A 23,323-nucleotide genomic window follows, 5' to 3' on the forward strand; every position below is an offset into this window, starting at 1 on the left:
AAAAACATACTTAAATTTCCAACCTGTAACAATCGCGAAAACCTAAGAATTGTTTTCTAATACATTTTAAATTTGTTTGTGCATCGGTATTGACAGTCAAAGACTCCATCCAAGTGATGGAACTAATCGTATTAGTGTTCCATGAAACCTCAAGTTTGGATTAGGGAGTCACGACATTTATCAAAGCGGAATCGGCTTGAGTCGGTCAGAAAAAGCTTCACGTCCATGCAATAGCCAAAGAGACTTCGTCGAGATTCATCCCTTAGTTTGCCAACCTTGGAGGTGGAACACCCTCTTTCCATAAAAAAAGAATCTTCAAAGTCTGGTCACAAATCGGAGTCATCGAGTAACATACGTACGAAAAAATACAGTCGAATTGATCCTTTTTTAAAGTCGGTTAAAGAAATCGTGATATTCAATAATAAATATTGCAATAAAATGTATAGTTATGTCTATCAAAATTTAAACATTTTAATGTAAAATAAACAACATCTTGACGACAATCTCACCTGATAATTAAGTAATGATGTGACGCGTTTGTGTCTAGTCATTTAAATTATAGCTAGTCTAGCCCAATTACAGCTTTCGGGAAACACGTATACCGCTATCTTCATAATTATAGAAGCAAAGCGTTTGCACTAATGGGTACATTCTATAAGTAATCTGTTACTTCCTAGGTAACAATAGTTGATGTTTGTTAATTTATAATAACAATTAGTTAATTGGTCACATGGTGACCCATACGCAACATTCGTAAAGTGCAGCGGCCTAAAATATCTCTTCTGGTCAAATGTTATACAAGGTGCTAATAAATTGGCACCGAAAATAATTTTACTATTTTTTCGGTTCTTAAACTGGATCTTTACACTTATTCCATAATCTCGGCTGAGATGGTAGTTTAATTTAGTAGAAAAATGGATATTGTTAAAGTAAAACATTTTTAAAATTTGTAGCGTATTTGGTAAATTACAAGATATTTAAATTAATAAATAGAGCGATTTGCATTAATATTAGACATAACTGGTTGATGACTTTACCATCGCAATCAGCCGTGACCGTGGGACCTCTAAAAAGGCCGTAACGTTGGTTTGTTTGAAAAACAAATAATACACGTGATTTAGATTCGAAAAATTTCATTTCCAATGTGTAGCAATTGCGAAATCTTTACAGCTTGTTATTTGGGTACCGTTAGAGTCAGTTTGCATCAATTTAAAATACAAGTAAAAAGTATTTTCTTTTTTTAAAGTTTTGCTTTCATGTACAAAAAAAAAATTACAATTTTGTGCAAACGTAATCACCCTGTGCATCCAACTAAAATACTGAGAAGTTTAACATCATCTTCTGTCAACACGGCTGTGCTGTGTCATAATCAGTAATCGGAATTGAGGGAGTAAATTTACCTAAAGTATGAACGGTTTTCTTAGTATGAACATTTCGTCATTAATGCATTCTTGTCTTCAATGTGTTTTACTGCTTTTTTTTGGAATGTTTTGAAAAAGAAGCAGTTTGTTTATCTTTGGAATAGGTTGTTTATTTTTAAATGGCTAAAGAATTTAAAACTTAAGTACGTGTATAAACATAACTGAGGTATTATTTTTTGAGACAATACTTCGCTTGCTAAGCAACCCGAAGTGGATCTTGGCCTGCGATACTAAGATACGCCGCTCTTCTGTGCCTCTTCGCAATCGGCTATTCGAAGCTCACACATGTCGTTGTGGACTTGTCGATGCTGCGGTATCTAGGACCCTACCGGCCTTCTGCCAGTCGGTTGCCCCATATAAGCTCTCTTGACTGCACGATCTTCACTCATCCCCTCCACGTGGCCAAGCCAGCAAAGTCGGGCTGGTTTGGTTTCTCCCATGATGATATTTTGAGACAATAATTTGCAGATAATACTTAATAGGAAATATTAATAAGTCGTCAACGTACTCAATAAATAATACGTATGTTCAATTATGGTCAGTTCCGAAAAGTCCCGGAGTTTGTAGAAGGGAATGTCCACATTGTTCTTTGGTTTAGCTAAATTTACATATTTAGAACATAGAAGACGTTTTAATCAGTAAGTAATATTAATAATAAATAGTACCAGACACATATACCAGTTACGTGATCTCAAATTAGGGAATTCACTGTACTGTAAGTACCAGAATAAAGATTAACTCCCGAGCGCTACCCGGAACACTAAGGGTCGTATTCCAGAACTCTACTCAATGCTCAAGTCAGGATTTGAGCAGACTTGAGTATGATTTCAAGCACTGGAAATACGACCCTAATGGTAGGGACTTGAGTATGATTTCGAGTGCTTTAAACCAACATCAAATCCTGACTTGAGCATTGAGTAGAGTTCTAGAATACGACCCTAAGACCAGGAGCGGTATTCTGTAATCGTTGAGACTCGCTATTCGATATTCGTTATGCGGTTTTACCGACGTTATCGATTTTGTCGACAAATGCTATATTCTGCACACTACTTTAACCGATCATAACGACAATTCGGTTTGTTAAGTTTCGTTAAGGTTCGATATTTTTATCCGCTCTTCGAGGGCACCCTGTTTACGTCGGTATTCTTAACGACGCGCTTTCTTGTTACATTTCACTGTTACATATTTGTGTTTTGATCGCTTTAAGATGAAAAAAATCACTTTTTACCCTAAGGTAAGCCAAAATGTTTCGTAATTGAAAGGGATTTGTTCTTGGCTGTGTGTTGTAATTTATTTGTTTATGTCGTGATGCTGCGATTGTAGAGGTTAGCGACGATTCCCTTATAAATTCTCATCTGATCAGATATTTGCCTTAGAGGATGGAAAAAAAATAAATTAAATATTTACAGAACTCCAATTTGCTTACTTGTCTTGATGTATTATTGTATCCGTCATTTTGAAGAAGTATTCAGAAAAAATAAACACAAACAGTATCGTGATTGATCGAGAACCATATCCACGCGTCGGGATGTTCCTATTTCGTATATTTTTCGAAGATGAAACGCTGAAGTTACATCGCTGTCGGTACACGTCGGTTGCAGTAACGATTTTCGTTATCGTGGATTTACAGAATAGCATAATCGGTAAGTTGTCGATGTCAGAGCCATACCTAATCATAACGATAGCGATTACAGAATACCGCTCCAGGACCGATTCGAAAAAAATACCAAAACAGGGGTCTATTCAAGAACCTTACGATAACACGGTTGTCGACCGATTCGATTTGACATCGTACGATTTCTTTTCATTTTTATTCATGACACCCGAATCGAACGTCAAACTGTCGTATTACTCGAACTTCTCGACCGGCAAACGTTATGCAGAACACAGTTATCGAATGAACGTTACCGAACGTCCTATTGGGACAATTTTATTTGTGTAATGCGCCTCAAAATACAAAATTAAAAAGAAAAAGGCAGAGTGAATCTTTGTTGGGACATTAGTTGAAATTTGTGTTATGTTTCCTATTTAATTATATTGTGTCATGTTTAAATTATTATTTAACTCGCGTCCACGTTTGTTTTTATTTTTTTTTTCATATATTTTTATTTCTTTTAATCGGCATTTTCGAAAAGGGTCCACTGAAAACCAGCGCTGTGGCCCTGCCGCAGTATTAGCTGAGTTGGGTCCTTTTCAATGCAATAATACACTTTTAATACTAATTATTAATATTGTACTCCACGTGTATTGTGCTGAATAAATTACTTTTCTTTCTTTCTTTCTTTCTTTCTTTCTATTGTTTACAAAGCATGAATATGTATTTAAATCTCTATTATTTTAAATAAAGTCTGGATTTTATTCAATTTTATTAATTTATTTTAATGCAAGACTATCTAATTTAGGCCTTTAGAGTCTTAAAAATGTATATAATAGGATTTTAATTTTTCTAATAATCTATTTCACCGACTCACTCCGTAAACGCTGTTGGATAACGATATTGTATCCGAATCCGAATCAAACGTTTGATTGAATAACTCGGAAAGCGCCCTTCGATTCGAGAACGATATTCAATCGAACGAGTCAATTAAAATATCGAAGAGTTCTGAATCGGGTCCTGTTCTATCGGAATCGAACCACAGTGTTTAATCGTCGTGTCACCGATGTCCTTACTGCACTGTTGTATAAAAATATCCTATTAATTCCATTAATATGACAACGAGCCCGCGATGACCTATTATGGTATAATACTTGTAGTATTATCGCTTATTCATCTCAATACCATCTTAGACCATACTGCCTCCGTAGCCGAACGGTTACCGCGCCGGAGAAACATGTGTAATTTGTGGTTGTCTATGTGTGTGTCCATGGCACCCGCGACACAAGGTTTCTCTAGTGTGAGGCTATTCGTGTGTTCGTTATTATAATTGAAAGGATTCAACGAAAATTCGCTCGCTATATTTATAAAAAGCTTTATGGGCACTACCCTTACTTGTATACCTCATTGTTTGTGTCGGGAATGATCGGTTTAGATACCTTAGAGTTGAGACAAAAGGTGGCGCTGTTAAATGTCATCAGTGGTGAAATTGACAATCCAGAAGAGTTAGCGCGTTCCACGTTGTATATCCCCGACAAATAATTAATCTTTCGACAGCAGCCTGTATTTGCGATTGGCGCTGCGCGTTGTAATTCTTTACAACACTGTCCTGATCGCTCTTCACCAAGATAAACATTTATTTGATAATAGTGGAAACAAAATGAAGTTTTACAAGGATTCTATGTTTGTATTAATCGAATAATAATCTAAAATTTATTTGTGTGGGAGTGATGTTATTTTGTAACTTTTATTCTGTATTTTTAATTCTCTTTTTTAGTACTTCTAATTCATGTACGTTTTGGGAAACTGTAAGTGCACAGAGTTATGTAATAAATAAATTATATTAGAACATTTAAATTTTTATTGAATTGATATTCAATTATGTTTATGTGAAATTACTCCACTAGTTTGTTATAATTATAAATACAAAGATCGAACACTCAGAAGAAATCCCGGCGATCCGGCCGGATTCGAATTGACGTCTTCTAGCATACCGTGTCAGTCGCTATACCAACTAAGCCACGGAACGAACCAGCGGACCTCACGAATTTTTGTCTTTGCGTCTTATCTTAGTATTTGGTTTTTCAACGACTTTTTAGCCGTAGCGCCATCTATGAGAAATCTTTGTATTAATAATTATAACAAACTAGTGGAGTCATTTCATATGAAAATAATTGAATATTAATTTAATAAAAATTTAAATACAATGAAGAGCGACATCTCTGGTCTGGTCGACAGCCGGGTCTGGTACCAGTAAAGGTATCTAACTGGGTGACGAAATACTTTCATGGATTTGTCATAGATGGCGCTACGGCTAAAAAGTTGTTGTAAACCAAATACAAAGATACGACGTAAGCACATAGAAGAATTCGTGAGGTACGCTGGTTCGTTCCGTGGCTTAGTTGGTATAGCGTCTGGCACGGTATGCTAGAAGACGTCGGTTCGAATCCGGCCGGATCGAAAGATTTTTTCTGAGCGTTCGATCTTTCTGTTAATAATTATAACAAACTAGTGGAGTAATTTTACATAAAAATAATTGAATATCAATTCAATAAAAATTTAAATAAATTATACTGGAACATATTAGAAAAGTTCGTTTCTCAGATTGGTTGAACCTAAAAACCTCCACATTTAGCGTCCACAGTTTTAACCGCTGGGCCAAGGAGTCAATAATAATTAACAGTGATGTTGTTATATCTTATTAGTCTAGCCGTGGTAGCTTAATTGATTGACCTACCGCCTCTCAAGCAGAGGGTCGTGGTTCAAATCTGGGCTTGCACCTCTGAGTTTTCGAAATTTATGTAAGAAATGGTTTTTAAAATTGACCATGAGCTTTTCGGTAGAATTTCCTTTCTTGTGAATCAGCACCGGGCTCGCGTGGTAACTACAGCCCAAGCCCTCTCATTGTGAGAGGAGGCCTGTTCCCAGTAGTGGGACTACGTATAGGCTATTTATTTATCTTACTAGTTAAGTAATTGCTTCTAAAATATATGGACCTAATTTGTCACCCTGTATACCGTCTGGTACACTATATTGTATCTCGTTGGTAGTATTTTTTGGCTGTCACAATCCGTTCTCGATTAAGAGCGGTGCTGACTGCTGTGCTTGATTTGAGCGGTTATTTCATACGTGTGACATTAAACGACGTGGTGTATTATATAAAAGATGACAAGAGTGACATATATGTCGTTTATATCACGTGGACCGGATGTAGTTTAGTTTCATAATCAATTCATCATCTTCCCACTGCTGGCCACGGTAAAAATAACCATATTTAAACTCTAGTAGAACTGTAAGAATGTATCCTATATATATATATCTGGTGTGGCAACAGACGGTGGTTTGAGTCCTGTTAGATGGAAGGAGTATTTTCACAAAAAATATGAATGTCAAATAAATATTAAAGAGTAGAATAATATATTCCTGTTTATATAGAAGAATGTCCAAATACAGACAGTCAAGTAAAGTTCCCAATTTGTCTAGCCTAACTTGAATTTTGAACTGCCTCCGTGGCCGAACGGTTACCATGCCGGACTGCCACGCAGAGGTCCCAGGTTGGATTCCCGGGTCGGGAGAAATGTTTGTATGGCTTACATTTATTTCTCTCGTGAGTTTGGGTGTAATTTGTGGTTGTCTATGTGTGTGTCCATGGCATCCGCGACACAGGGTTTCCCTAGTGCGGGGCTATGTTGAGTGTGTGCGTGTGTGAGTGTGTGCGTGTGTGCGTTATAAGTAAATGACTGAACCGAATAATAATTATGGTCGCTTCTTTTTTTGAGAACTAATTAAACGTCTCGAATTCGTCGTCGTTCAGGCAGCACATTGATTAAAATTTCACAAACATTCAATTTAAAAATTAAAAATTTAAAAATTATATAAGGTAAAAAAAACATATTTTTACCACAAATACCAACACCCGAGACAATATACAAAAGGTTTTCTACGTTGATCCGATCAGAGATCGAATCCGGGATCTAAAATATCGTGACACCATGAACACTACATACCGGTTTTCATGGTGTCGTGGAGGTCGTCTAGTGTGGTACTCTGACCTAAATCCTCTCCTCAGTTGAGACCTGTACCTAATAGTGGGATATATAATATATAATTAGTGTGATAAGTTTAAATTAGGATAGAAATCCACACACAGTACCAAGAACTAGTTGTCACATTCCTGGTCATCGTCAAACGTTTTAAATTTTACAGTAAGCCAAAATCTTACGAATTTATAATATAAAAATCTTCACATTTTTTGAGAAGTCGGTTCCTTATTTCGGCAGCAAAACACGAGAAAAATTTTAGGTGTAAAAGCATCCAAATATTCGACCACTAGTTATACAAGAACGATGGGCGCGTCTAACGTTAATACTGTATGAAAACGTACGTATGAAAACACCCAGTTAGACGTACTCATGACGTCTTAATGAACGGGCTGCGCATGCACAAGATATTGCGCTATTTTCGCCTCTAGACAAATGGCACCGATTGACATTGTTATTAATAGATATTATCTTCGCGCACCTATTGAATAACCGCTCGATTTCATTCCGGCGACAAATACAATTCGAGCTTAATGGTTTTGGATTAATTTTAGGACATAGATCTAAAGGACGATGACCGATGCAATATGGACGCATGCCCTAACCTTAAACTGGTATGTCCATACGCTGCACATGGTTACCTATCAGTAGTTCGAAATGACATATTCCAGAAATAATGTTTGCTCGAATTTTCATAACCACGAAAGTCATTTTTAGAGGAAAATGTTTTTTCTTTTAAACCTAACTTAACCGAACCTAATCGTGTCTTTACGATAAACATCCAACATATCCTGAAAGAACAACGGTTTCGTTATAATTCGGTTTTCGGTGTAATGAACATTCGAACAATTTCGGTAAAAGGAAATTCGAGTTTGTGATAGGTTACCGCTACACATTGCGCATTTTAAAGCACATAAGACCTAGATTCTGAATCTATTATCACTTATTCACATATTAAATAACATTATCACATATTTCTACTGCCTCCGTGGCCGAACGGTTGCCATGCCGGACAGCCACGCAGAGGTTCCAGGATCGACTCCCGGGCCGGGAGAAATATTTATTTTCCTACATTTATTTCTCTCGTGAGTTTGGGTGTTATTTGGTTTTGGTTGTCTATGTGTGTGTCCATGGCACCCGCGACACAGGGTTTCCTTGGTGCGAGGCTATGTTGAATGTGTGCGTTGTTATTATTGTAAAGGGTTTTCCATCAAGGGCGGATAGATTTTAACAGTTCAAAGCGGCCATGTTGTTGAGGCTGCATTTGTCAAATTTGTTGTTTATTTTTCAGTCACTAAAGACAAATCATCGTGGTAAGTTACAGCATCAAGTAACACGTGCAAATGATACAAATTTATTATCAAAATGGGTGTTCTATTGTGGCAACGATGCGCGCTTAATAGACTGTCTCTAGTTCTCCGAAACAGTTTCACGAACAGCGGCTATGTTTTCGGCAGATCTTGCGTTTCGTTGACGTAGGGGTGTTGGCTGATGGTTCACTGATCGGGTCGACTCGAATTTGACCACCGACCGTTGAATAGTCGACCACGTAAACCGTAGTATGGGCGCAACGCGCGGATCCACAATAGAACACCCATTTTGATAATACATTATTATCATTTGCATGTGTTCCTCGACGCTATAACGTTTCATCATGATGTGTCTTTAACTTAACTAAATTGCTAGATATAATTGGCATAACACCAGCATACATTTCGCATAACCGCTCCACCTTGCTGGGTAAACTCCTGTTAAAACTGTTCGTGTCCATAAACACGGATTATTTACTTGTCGTGCTCGGTCCAAACGGCGAGTGTTTGCGTGCGAGAATAGAACGGAAATGGTGTGTCGTGATTGTGTATGTTTTGTTGCGCCTCCGCGTACACCACTCTGTTGATATTTGTGCAAACCGCGCAAACCGCACGTTCTGAACACAAGTTTACATGGACTGTACTGGTACCTGACTTGATTTAAAGTTTTCAGTCTCAGCTTTGAAACGCTCGGTGATTATTTCTCAACTTTACTTCATTCGTCTCCCTTAGCTTTTTGGCTTTTTTGTGTGGTGGTCACGACGTGCCAATGTTTTCTCTTTTGCTTAGACCCGGTGCTTTTCTAATATAGATTTCTTTAAATTCATCGACTTCAAACGTGTGTTTGAAATAAGTTTTATACATTTACCTAATTCAATAAATAAATAAATATTAGACAACATCACATAGATTGCTCTGATCCCAAAGTTGTGTTATGGAAATCGGAAACAACGACGGTACCACAAACACCCGGGCCCGAGACAATATTGAAAAGTTAGTATTCTTTCGGCCGGGGATCGAACCCGGGACCTCAGAGATGGCGACACCATAAAAACCTGTGTGCAAGCCACTCTACCACGACTGTCGTCTTATTTATTATGAAAAGTTTAAGTACTTCATTCCTATGACCTATATGTCTGTTATAAGAAAATATTTACATCTGGATTATTACGTTTGTGGAAAGCTAAAATTTGGATCATGACTTTTTTTATAATACCAAGTGACGAACAGGACGAACAAGTCGTGCGCCTGGCAGTAAGCGACACGCCTATCCATAACAATTGCAGTGCCATTCTTTCATTTCATTCTCAAAGATCTTAGGGGCTCTGAGACATAAGTTGACATCTCATGTACATGTAATTTCACACGCTCATATATTACTGTTTGGCGACAGAAATAGGTTTAGTGGCAGTATTTCCCTAGACGAACTCTTTCACAAGTTCTACAGCTGCTAAAAACCCTGTCTAAATGGGTTCCATCCTCGTATTAACGTCTCCATGCATTTCTATTTTTTTTTCGTTCACATGGACTCCTTGTAGGTTGAATGGACCTTTGGGGGTCGATATGGAAAACTTTGGAAAGATAGAAGAGGCCTGTAATAAATTTTTAAGACTCGGCTGATCATCGACTATAGATTGCGGCAAACTCAGTCAAGTAACCTTTATAGCATAGGTAAACAACTACACTTGAAATCGTAAAATTGATTAAACGGTGCTACTAATTCGTAAGGCAGATTCTTTTGATAAGAATGAGTAAGAAATTCAAGGGGTTGCTCTTTATGAATAAACATTTGTGTAGTTTATAATTTACAATATTTATTTCAAATATGAACTGGATAACTTGCCAGAGCTAACCGGGTCGCTAACGTCGACCAAATACGCTGAAGCTATATAATCTAGTAGCAGTAGAGCTCCTTGTGAAAAAGTTCGCCCAGGGAAGTACTGCCACCTTATCTATAGCTGCCGCCAAGCAGTAATGTGAGCATTACTGCGTTCCGGTTTTGAAGGGTAAGGGTACTGGTAAAATTACAGGCACATGAGACTTGTCAACTTGTGTCAGGGTGCAGTGGCAGTGCCCTACAGATCTTTGCGATTTAAAGCCGTGAGTAGCGCTGCAACTGTTTTCTGCGTGACGTTTACCACCAGTTTTGAATATCAACCGGAATCTTATTATAGAAGCGTATATATTGCCCCTTGAATGAACTTGTGACTTTGTGAAGATGACTTTCAAGAAAAGTCAGTTTATTTTTGTTCCTCATATTAATGTAATGTTTATCACTATTTTTCTTCAAAACGTTACTACTTTGAACCGACTTCAAAAAAAAGGAGGACGTTCTCATTTCGACGAAGGAGGTTTCCATCACTAAATAGTTCTTGTCACGTCATAGTGGGTACAAAAAATGTGGCAAGCTTGGTTTTCGTACAAATTGCTGTACTTGCGGCGTCTATCTAGATATATGTTTGTGGTTTTACCTATTGAAAAAGTTATCTTGACTTAAAATTTTCATAATGCTGGTGCTGCTACTGTCCTATTTCGGTAGGAATCATATTTTTCATAGTGAACAATACGGGTTTACTAGTGGTAGATCGACTAGTGATGCAGGGGTAGCGTTACTAAAACACATCTTTGATGCTTGGGAAGGGTCACAGAACGCTATTGGTGTTTTCTGTGACCTCTCAAAGGCATTTGATTGCGTTGACCATATTACTCTTATTAGGAAGCTGGAACATTACGGTGTAAATGGCAAGGCGTCGGAACTTGTCTCGTCATACCTCAACGGTAGAATTCAGAAAGTAGACATAAATGGAGTGACTTCTTTTGGTTTTCCGGTAAAAATGGGTGTTCTGCAGGGCTCAATACTTGGACCTTTCTTATTTCTGATTTATATTAATGATCTGCAATTCTTTGTTAAGGACCATTGCGAAATAGTATTATTTGCTGATGACACATCCTTGATTTTTAAAACATACAGGCATGACATTAACTATGACCATATTAATAATACCCTCTCTTAGGTAGTTTATTGGTTTAATGCTAACAATTTGTTGCTTAATGCCAAGAAGACAAAATGAGTTGTGAAATTTAAATTACCTAACGTAAAATCGACTAGTCCAAGCATAGAAAAAAACGGAGAAAAGTTAGACCTTGTTAATAAAGCAGTCTTCTTGGGAGTGACCTTAGATAGTAAACTTCAATGGTTTCCACATATATTTTCCCTGGCCAGCAGATTAAACTCCGCTGCATACGCAGTCCGCAGAATACGTGAGCTTACCGATGTTAGTACTGCTAGACTAGTTTACTTTAGTTACTTCCATAGTGTATTGTCGGTTTACGGGATTCTCGTGTGGGGTAAAGCGGCAGATATTCAAACCATATTTGTTTCGGAAAAACGAGCGATTCGTTCTGTGTGCCGTCTCAGAGAAAAGTTTAAAGAGACTGGTATCATGACTGTGGCATCATAGTGCATTTACTCAAATATTTTATATGCCCGTAAAAATATACATAATTTGAATAAGAAAGAAGATATCCATAATATTAACCTTAGAGCTAAGTCCAAACTCATGGTACCACATTTCGTTTAACCAAGGTAAACAACTCTTTTATGGGGAACTGTGTACGTTTTTACAATAAGATTCCGGAGCATATATTAAGTTTATCATTTCCAAAGTTTAAAAAGTACATTAAAAATATTTTGATCGAAAAATCATATTACAAAATTGAAGACTACGTGTTAGATAAAGATGCATTGAAAGACGACACGAATCCAGAATCCACACAAATTTGATTCGAAGTGTATTCCATAGCATTTAAGTTTATTTGAAAAGAGCAATCCCTAGAGTTTCTTGCTCGTTCTTCTCAGGGATGTCAGCGTAGTGAACGAGCAGTAGCTTAAATGTGACGTTTTCAAGTGTAAATTTATTTTACATATGGAATAAATGATCTTTAACTATGCTTCCAAACTTCTTTTTCAAAGACACTCTGGGACCTAGGTTGTAAATTGCCTTAACCTAACGTCATTAAAAAACCAGAGAGCTTAAAAACGTAATAACAATCCCATTTACACAAAGAGCGTTGTCTGAGTAATCTAAAAATTTGAATTCATTCATATAGCAAATCCTTGTGAGAGCAAGAGGGTAGCGAGCATCAATGACACCCTCATGACTTCATTGATCGCTGCAGCGGGGGTGGAGTTTGAGGCCGGCGGGGAGTCAGGTCACTAGGTCGCGTGTGTCGATGGAGGGGACTGCACTTTGATAACATTTGCTCTGTTGCTATGTTGTTTAGATCTTCCAATACAAATGTCGAAGTTTGTTCCATTTCTCCTAAGTATTGTACTGAGAGCGTTGTATTGAAAGGCTTCAGTGCTATTGTAGAATTTCATGGTAAATTTGTTATAATTTGTAAATTCAATTGTTTTATATCGGACATTCATCCATAAATGTAATTAACAGAACATTTAACAATCTCAGTACAGAGCACTAGAAAAACCGACCTCAAAAGTACGTGGAATTACGTCGACTTGCCAAGTTTTATTGAAATATCCCCTAGTTCGCCACTATACAGTACTTGAAACAGGAGATAATAAAAATCGGTTCTCACTACTCAAAGTAAATTGATAGAGAAAAACTCGTTGAATTGGAGAATAGCAAAAACCAACCATTAAAATAATTGCTCCTTAAGTAAAATTTAGGGTCTATTTATAAAAATGAATCTTCATGCGTGAACAGCCATTTATTAATTACAAAAAAAAACATACAGTCGAATTGAGATCCTCCTCTTTTTTATGAATCAAAATCAAGCTGCTGAAACGACTTTAATAGGATGACGTACGTTTATTTATCACCACAATTATTATGCGCTAATTAAACTCAAACTCTCGTCTATCACACGTCCTCCAAAAACTGACAAAACCAACCGATCAGCCCCATTCTTCTAATCCGTAGGAATTTAAACCACGGGAATATAACACGACGCCGGTGTTACCAATTTATATATCGAAATTACATCTAAAATAATAGAATCCAGGTCAGGAGGCAGTTACCGCTGCCACTGATAATTTACACACTCAACGTAGCTCTGCGCTAGGGAACCCTGTATAGTGGGTGCCATGGACACTCACATAGACAACCACAAATTACACTCAAACTCACGCGAGAAAGAAATGATTGTTTTTCCTGTACCTTGAGTACATCAGAATTACTTCGGGGCATTATCCAGACCAATCAGAACAAATTTCACGACCAAGGAGAATGTGGAGTCATAGTATATGTACATATGTTCTACATTACAATAATAATAATAATAATAACGCACACAGGGAAACCTTGTATCGCAGATACATGGTTACATACATAGACAACAACAAATTACACCCAAAGTCACGAGAGAAATAAATGTAGGCCATACAAATATTTCTTCCGGCCCGGGAATCGAACCAAGTACCTCTGCATGGCAGTCCGGCATGGTAACCGTTCGGCCACTGAAGCAGTCATAGAATGACTGACAGTATGCTTGCACGCCAACTCTCCCGGTCTTCCATCCAGCCACTGCCGTCCACCCTGCTCAGGTCGTCCGTCCATCTTGCCGCAGGGCGTCCTGCACTACGTTTTCCTTGACGTGCTCGCCATTCCGGAGCAAGTCTGCTCCATCGGCGATCAACCCTCCTGCAATCATGCTCGGCCCTCTGCCACTTAAGCTTACTGTTTTTGCGAACTATGTCGGTCATTTTAGTTCTCTGACGTATGACCTCGTTAGGGATTCGGTCCATCAGAGAAACCCTTGAATTTGTGGACGAGGTAGCCGGTTGTTAATGTCCGCGTCTCAGCTGCGTAGGACATAACTGGTAGAACGCACTGGTTAAATGTCTCGTAAACCCTCGTACAGTACACCTCGTATAATTTTAATTGCCTCCATGACCGAAAGGTTGCCATGCTGGTCTACCAGGCAGAGGTCCCGGGTTCGATTCCAGGGCCGAGAGAAAAATTTGTATCGCCTACATTTATTTCTCTCGTGAGTTTGGGTGTAATTTGTGTAACCATGTATCTGCGATACAAGGTTTCCCTGTGTGCGTTATTATTATTGTAATGTAGAACATATGTACATATACTTTGACTCCACATTCGCCTTGATCGTGGAATTTGTTCTGATCAGTCTGGATAATGCCCCGAAGTAATTCTGATGTACTCAAGGTACAGGAAATTCTCAAGTTTAAGACCAGGTAGTAAGTAGTGGTTGTATGAAATATTATTACTTATTACCTATTTATTCTTACTAGCTAGGCATGCAAGACGCTTTCAATTCCAAAGTCACAAGTCAAGTTTTCTGTACAAAAGCTGCTTGCTTCCAAACATTTCTAGATTGTAAAAGAAATCATTAACATTCATCGTATACAAAAACATAATTTTTTATACCGAGGTAAATGATGTAGAAGCATTGGATGGCGTGCGACGAAGGCCGCGTTATTTTTGGCATGTGACGTCATTGCTTTCCATGCGTTCACTGAACGTCTATCCACAATCACTCCCACCTCCCACGTGGACCAACCCTAGTTTCAATATTCTCTAACAGAATTAGGTATATGTTTGTACCTGGTAGGACTCGAATCTGGACTCTGCCATGCCAGGGGAGGAGGAGATCAGGAGAGCAGGAGAGGATCTTACGAATTCGTCTACTGTTTATTATATTTATACTTATATTTATTATGCGGCTTCTGCGAACTTGAATGACATAAATCCGCCGCAGTGACCCGGTCTTAACCGACTTCAAAGAAGAGGGAAATTCTCAATTCGACTGTATATTTTTCTTTTTTTTGTGTGTATACGTTACGCCGGTCTCTCTGGCATTGTGAACTGATTTCGATGATTCTTTTTTGTTGGAAAGAGGGTACCTCTTTATTGGTCCCATTTAAATTTGAAGAAAATATTTCGCCGCTGAGGGTGGCAGACTAGGGCATGAATCCGGTTCCGCGCAATTGGCAAATAGGTAGATGTAATTCCACGAAATTTATTAAAAAGTTATATGTTTGAAATAAATATTGCAAAGAGCAACCCCTAGATTTTCGTGCTCATTCTTCTCAGGAGAATCTACCAATGAGCAGTAGAGTTTAATGAAAACGACGTTTTCAAGTATAATTTGCTTACGAGTGAAATAAAGATTGTTTGACTTCGATTCATAAATGTACGTAACTTACGTCATGACATGCAGTTATAGGGATTTGAATCGCCTACCCCTCAACTGGGAAGCAACCGTATTCCCCTCAGCTACCACCGCTCTAAGCTCTCTAGTCCCTAATAGAATTGGATTCATGTTTACGTCATAATTGATGGAAACCACTTTTCATAGCTTCAGTCATTAGCAATAAAACCGAATAGTCTGATTTTCTGTTTCAACCAAGAGGTGGACACTATTAAAAACATTAACCTATGCTCCATTAGTTTTTAATAATTTATTGTTGGAAATAATAAACAAATCTCTTGCCTCTCCCGTGCCCTAAAGTATTAATTTTAAATGGGAGAGGCGGTATTCCGCGGCATTGGCACAATTCAGGGTCAGGGACTCAGGTTCAAGAACCGGCTAACAATACATGTCGTTTCGAGTAGTACTGCTATCAGCATTCGTGTTGGAAGCGACACGCCACAAACCCAACCGCCTCAGCTGCTTGCGAGGCTGACTATTATTCTTATTTGAAACAACTTACATTTAGGAGATATTCTTTACAACCCCTATGCAATGTTTAAATTTCTATCCTGAATTAGCATGAAAGAAAGACCTCTATTGTCCATTGTTTTGTTCTGTTATATTTACATTACTGTTCTGTGTTGTCATTGTGATATACACTTTGGAATATTGCATTCAGTGCAACGAAACTCGATACACTACCGTCTGCACAATAATTTGTCCAAGTTAAGCAAAACGCTTCTTCCGCAGTAAATTGTTTTAAGAGCGTTGAGGGAATTATTCCTTTATTTCTTTTTGATTAAGCGATAATAAAAAGTAAATTACGGAGCAATCTCGTCAGTGTCTACGGATCCATTAATTACACGACATTGTTTTCGGACAGCCTAACACATCTCACGGGTACTCAGACTTAACTGCTCCACCGGAAGTAATGTTTACTAAGAAATAAAATATTTCCGTCTGCATGAACTGGTTTGTACCCACGTGGAGTATCTACTCAGATTTGCGGTTGACCTGCCTCATGCGTTTATTTATAGGAGAATTCTATTAGGTTAAATGTGACGTCACATGGACAAATTAGAGCATCCCAGGGTATCCATCGGGGATTGAGTGAAAATGTTCCTTAATACAAGCAAATAAGAGTCGTATTCGAGTGGTTGGATTCGCAAGGCTGTTCACTAGAGGCGTGTGAGCGACGGCATGCACACAAGCGCGGTGACCCGGTCAGAGCCCATTCTAGAAGCCCCATTGATATTCCGCGAGGTTTCATTGATGGAATCAACTTGTACGATGTCACGTTATGTCCACGAAAAAATACCTCATAAATGGACGTAGCAATGGTGGCACTTAAGCGGTCGCGAGAGTTTAAAGCAATTTAATACAGCCCATTCATGCTGCTGTTTATAGTTGATTGTCAATTTAAATGTTGTTGTTAAGGTTATTGGTATCGGTGAGACGACTTTGCTGCATTGATTAAACGACGAGATATTTTTAAATGGGCACGTTATATACTTGTTTTGATCAGAGTTAAGAGTCTATACAACCTCCAAAGGATTTGGTTGCATCCGTGACAGTGAAAGTGTTAAATTAATCACTTTGGGGAAAAATATTTAGTACAATTGAGGATACAGACTGATTACTTTGAACATGTGTATTAGTAAGTATAAGTTATTAGTAAGTAAGTTTATTTAGGTATATTTATATATACATATATCTACGTAGGTATAATATATCATTATTCTTTAAATATTTTATAAATTACTATGTCTTTATTTAATTTTTTTTATTTTGTATTTTTTTTTTAACTTATACAATTTTACTTATTTATATTTTCATTTTTATATTTGTAAAATTGGCACACTATGTCTCCCGCTCCGATTAGCTTTCCTCTAACTCTAAGGTTGTCTGGAAGAGATCGCTCTAAGCGATCAGACCGCCTTTGCCCACATTAGGTTTAAGTTGTTTATGTACTATTCTTGTTCTTGTGTGTGAGCCATAAAGTGTATCTATCTATCTACTATACGGAGTGACGATACGATTCCTAAAATTTTTTAATATAGAAATAAAACAAACTTACATCGAAATTTTACAAGAAAACAGCTATATTCAATAGGTACATTACATATATATACAAAAGTACTTCTATATACCAATGATTTGTTTTTATATCAACTGAACTAAATAGGACATGTAGACTATACGACATACATTTTTTAAATGGCTTTAATTGGTAAAAAAATAATTTCTGAAATAAAGCCGCTGTCGCTCGACCCAAGCAAAATGAATTCCACTGAGGAGAGTTCATGCTCTTAAAACCTGAATGTTCTTAATACATCAATAACTGCTTTTTATGTGTTGTAATTATACTTGGTTTTCATACTTGCGTAACTACTTCTAATTTGTCTGTCAGCCTACACCTTTCTTATTCAGTCGGCAGCTATTTATAGTATCGTATTTTCAGTTATTCCTTTACGAGTAAGCTTAACAAATTCGAGGTCAACGGAGCGGAGGCTCGCTATGGCCGGGAGCCCCGGCGACAGCCCCGAGCGGTTGCAGCCAAGCATGCAAGGGACGCGGGGGCACACCGTGACCCACTTCCTTCTTGCACAGGCTGCCCTATTTTCTGTATGACGTCAAAACCTCCCATTCACCCCGAAATGGTGAATCGATGCGCCCCTATCTGGGTCGACCTGAATGAAGCAATGTTACATTCATCTTGAACTGCTATTTATAGCTTGGAAGGTGAACTCAATTTCACGGGAACCAGTTTTGGTGACTACCGGAGGTTGCAATTAAGTTCTGCTCATTGGGGATTTCTTTATGACAACTCGAGCTTACACACCTAGCAGTTTTTATCTGTATGCACATCATCATCGCAGGTGTATCGGGTGGTTTAGTGAATAGCGCATAGAAACGGCTTTGTCCGGTGTTTGATTACGTTTGTAAGCACTTTCCAAACACAGGGCAATTCTGTTGTACAATTAGTATGGACAACAAAAGTGGACCACAGGGATTGTTGATGTTATTTTTCGCCAATGTTCTTGCAACACGTTTGTAGCTATGTTTAGCTGACCTCGACCTATATTGATTACACGTGCTGTATTGTTTCAGATCTCGCGCGCCAGTATCGACGCGTGCAAAGACTACTTCCGCGACGACCTCGTCAAGACCGATTGGCAGCTGATGGTCGAGCTCAAGAAGCTTTTCCAGATCCTTTAAATCCCACCTTTGTACTTGTGACCTTTTCAAACTCTCCGGTCTTCAACCGTCTCTGAGAGTCAAGTATCGTTCTCCGTCCGAAACAATTCTATTGTCAAATAAGTAATGCTCGGCCAGAAACAGACAATGTCAAGTAAGAAGCTTCGTTCACATTAAGGATCTCTTAATTTGGTCGAGTACTACTTATTTGACAGCAATTGTTTAGGACGCGAGAGTACAGGGCCTGATGTTAACCGACTTTTTTGGGAATGTACGATGTCCTTCTTTCGTTTACTCCCATTTTTTCAATCTGTTCTTGATTTTACTTTATTTTCCCTTTAAAGTTTCGATAAAAGTACAATTCGAAACTACCCGAGTGTACTATCTGTTCCATCTAGATCCCAAGTGACTCACAGAATCTCATGCCGGTTAACCAATATGACAATCCTGTATCCTACGTATTTGAATGTAGCCATAAATAGTTTATTGTACGAGATTACAACTTGCAGTCTTAAGTAGTTTAGACCTCGCAGTCGACATGTCTTGTTAAATTGCAATATAGTACGTAAATAAGATTTTTGACGCGAAGGAAGACATACGCAACTGTTCTCGTATGAGTTTACCATCCACTGCCATGTGTTGTATATTAGTTTGTTTACGTTGAAGCCATTGTACGACTTATTAATGAAGGAAGTATTCGCATAGTATAATAATATTGATATATGGAAAATTCATACAAACGTAACAGCGTGGTTTATTCGCGAAACTCCACGACGCGCTCGCTTTGCATAAGGCCTGCCCCCGCGTTTGTTTTAAATCATCTCAGTTGTGTGAATAGTGTCAAGCGCAGGATGTTGTGCGTTTCATATTCTAATAAAAGTTAGAGTAGTGGCTAGACATCGAGGTACTATTCGACTGCCATTGCAATTCTTAGGTATTCTGCACGACCATGGCGAGTTGATGGTACGTCGTAGTCTACTAATTGTTTGAGATAAACAAAAAAAATATTTGATGACATATTTACAGCGTAAACGAGATGCATTGTAATTTTCACTGTAGTTTTCGTAAGGCAACATCGATTGGTTGAATGAATGGATACCATTACCACCATTTCACGGACACACTATTTAGACGCAACCGCCATTGCAACTAGGTTCTAGCAGAATAACAATAATTGCAATTATAATCTTAGTGGAATCCTGATCGTCTCACGCGCCTTCAATTATTATGCGAATGTGTGCGTCCGCACACGGCGCGTAGCGAGCGTGCACACATACAAGCCGCACTGCTATTTTGTATGGAGTTACCATATTCGTCTTATTATATTCGATTCCAATATTTATTGCGAAATAAGTTTGTAAATAGTAACATCGTACGTTTAATTTATTTGTATTAAAGATGAGAGGGCGTGTTTTAATTTCAATCTTTGGTACCTTTAATTGGACCCATACGCGTTAAGGTGCGTCGAGAGGTTAAACATTTGAAAGTTGGAAATTCTTTGGAAACTTTTGTCTATAATATCCTTGATGATATATCATATACAGTGTCATTTGTAAATACCCGTTTTGTTTACAAATAACTTTTGATAGTAGCATGTAAATAAAGATTCTTCATTATTAATGGTACTTGTAACAAAATATGTTGTGTAGTGCAATAAACGATCTCATCGGTAAGTGGATGTATTCGTAGGGCAATATGTATCTGTTTTTCTGCGGTGCTTCTGTTGTAGTTGACCTGTGAACTTTTTATATCGTCGTTGTCATTCGGTGTCTATGAATAAAGGCTAGTTTTGTGTGGATTAATTTGGAGGTCGTCTATTGTGCGTTATGTTTAAATTTTTTAAATGTGCCCAATGAACCCTTGCGTAGTCTGGTTCATTTCGACGGTTGCAAGGCCTAAATCGATGACGTAGTCACAAAACGTGTTTGCCAATGTGGGAAAAGCTCGGGGTGATTGTAAGCAGATTAACATTGCATACAGGGATCAGAATGTGCTAAGCGTAATTGAGAAGCGGGACAGGAGTCCACAGTGAAGGTACAGAAGGTTGTATTTTATATTATACCTAAGTATTTTTCCCTTTTTGAAATGCTTTGTATTATATATATGGAATCGGACATATTCTTATATTGATGAAATTTTATTAAAGTAATAAAACTTATTTTATTGATTTTCATTTTAAGGGTCGTATTCATTGACTTACAATTATATGGACGTCGGGTCCGCGCTGAAAAGTGTCCGAACTTATAGGGCGTTAAAATCGTATACAGAGCGTCATTCACGCTTTAGTCTTCGTTTGTTCGACTGACAGCGAAGCAAGCAAAATTAGACAGTACTGCGATGACATTACAATTTAAATTCAACGTTTTAGCTTTTTCATATTCCTTTACATGTCACTACGTTTAAATAGGTTGACTTGGGACATTTTTTTCGTGGTTTTTGTATTAGACCCGTCGTCCATTTATTTGTAAGTCAATGGTCGTATTCTAGAACTCTACTCAATGCTCAAGCCAGGGTTGCAATTGAACCACAAGCACTGGAAATACGACCCTAATGGCAGGGACTTGAGTATGATTTCGGGTGCTTTAAACCATACTCAAATCCTGACTTGAGCATTGAGTAGAGTTCTAGAATACGACCCTAAGACTACTACATCCTCTGAGACCTTAGGTTCAGAAAAATGAGTCTCGCTAATATTTATATCATAATTTATTTGATTTTTAGTTCGGGACTTAATCATGTATAAAACATTTTGGATGTATTGCAATATCCATGGTGTCGAAGGGACTGAAGAGGCGGGTGTCAACATCTAGCCATACGAGTTTTTCTAAGTACCCGCACTTGGTCTTCATTTTTTTATATTAAGAGCTTTGGCTTGGATACAAGTCCTTTGAGCCATGTCTTCGTTTAATTATCGGGATCCTCAATAAATATTTTCCATAGTGGTTCTAATACATTATGTTTTGACTTTCTCATAAATAACAGTTCACTTGTTTGGGTTTTTTTAAATAGTCTTTTAAGCGGCGGGAGTCAGTATTTATGTTTTCACTTTCACATAAAACACATTATAGTCACTTTATATAAAAACTTTGATTTCGTTATTAGTGGAATTTTCGGGAAACAACTCTTGTAATTTGGTTTGAAATAAGGAATATAATTGTAACTTTCTTAATCTCTATTTCTTTCTTCGTATTTTACTTCGTAATATACTTAAAGTAAAAATAATCTTTGTTAAAACTACTTGTGACTTCAAAAGCCTGCCATTTTTTCCCACTTGGTCATCATTATTTATTTGTGCACTAGGGTTATCACTAGACCGACACACAACACTCACGACATCCGGCGATTTGTCGGGCGATACTTGATATCGTTTACATTTGCTGATGATTGGATCCCACGACGATGAAAGCTTAAAACCGTCTTCTCGATTGAAATTACGGTTTTGTTTTTATTTCAACAGCTTCACGTACGATTCTACTATACTGATGACGTTCTGTAGAAATGATCTAGGAATTATGAAGGTCAATCCAGTGGTTTGGTTATGATACCAGCAAATATTCTAAATGAAAATGACAATTTTTACATATTGAAGTAGGTACATTAACGGTGAAGGTTAAACATCGTGCAAGTCGAAGAAGGTTCACAAATCCTTGTGTCGCGTCTAGCCTTCATGGATGACCAGCGTCCAGTCTTCATGGATGACCAACCTGACAAGCCACAAAGACAGACTTACTAGACTGACAGCAATTCGAAATTAGACCGACTTTCTCTTGGACAAAAGACGACGACTCGTTTTCCTTTCTTTGACAAAGGATGAGGAGGGTAGTCCTGACTAAACCTTTGACACGAGCAGACGACTTCTCCTGACTAAATTGTACATACAGACCGTACACCTTGGAAACGTTTGCAACCCGCATGACCAGCGTAGCGAACTATGACCTAAAACTCGTGCCCAGTAGGGGGATGAATGGGGCAGTTTCCTCATGCTCCTACTGGTAGGACCAAAAGGATAAATATGTCCTCGTGCTCCTACTAATGTACTGTCACCCATATTTATAAGTAATTGATATTGTAGTACTCGTATGTATGTTATGGGTTCATGATTATTATTTTTTTATTCCTAACATTCTACAAACGGTAAAAGCTACAGACTACAATAAAATACATATCATCATGCCTGTCCCCACAAGGGTAGGCAGACTCTATGGACCTCCAACTGCTACGCTCCTACAAGAAAATCATGCCCACTAAATGCAAAGACCCTTCATTGTAGTTGTTTTGACCCTAATTCTGCATGTGGAGAATCGTACTCAGCACTGGATTGTATAAAAGATTGACAACGATGGAGAACACTTGAAAACCTACTCTTACGATATGAGGTTCTTCAAACGATGCGGGGAGAGGCATCTCATCATCATCAATTGTATCAACAATGCATTGGGTTTGTTCACGTTTGGATTCCATGTAACATCAGTGCTTCTACCACGAGTTTGCTATGACAAACTGAAGTCAAAACCTGCAAAGAAACTGAACGCTTGGCACATTATACAGCGCCCCTGGCGGTCACAAGCAGGAACAACATTTTGA

At 38.0% G+C, this 23,323-nt stretch overlaps 1 protein-coding gene across 1 annotated transcript in view; it reads left to right on the forward strand.

Annotated features, from left to right (window-relative positions):
• LOC113225659 (eukaryotic translation initiation factor 5B) overlaps nucleotides 1-18,829 on the forward strand; it is a 45,570-nt gene extending 26,741 nt beyond the window's left edge. The window contains exon 18 of the mRNA XM_026458033.1: nucleotides 18,653-18,829. Coding sequence (XP_026313818.1) covers nucleotides 18,653-18,760 — 108 coding nt within the window. The 3' untranslated portion in view covers nucleotides 18,761-18,829. The remainder of the gene's footprint in view (nucleotides 1-18,652) is intronic.
• Nucleotides 18,830-23,323: the final 4,494 nt, after the last annotated feature.

The sequence above is a fragment of the Hyposmocoma kahamanoa genome, unplaced genomic scaffold (assembly GCF_003589595.1).
Source record: "Hyposmocoma kahamanoa isolate Upper Pololo Valley unplaced genomic scaffold, ASM358959v1 169, whole genome shotgun sequence".
Classification (NCBI taxonomy): domain Eukaryota; kingdom Metazoa; phylum Arthropoda; class Insecta; order Lepidoptera; family Cosmopterigidae; genus Hyposmocoma; species Hyposmocoma kahamanoa.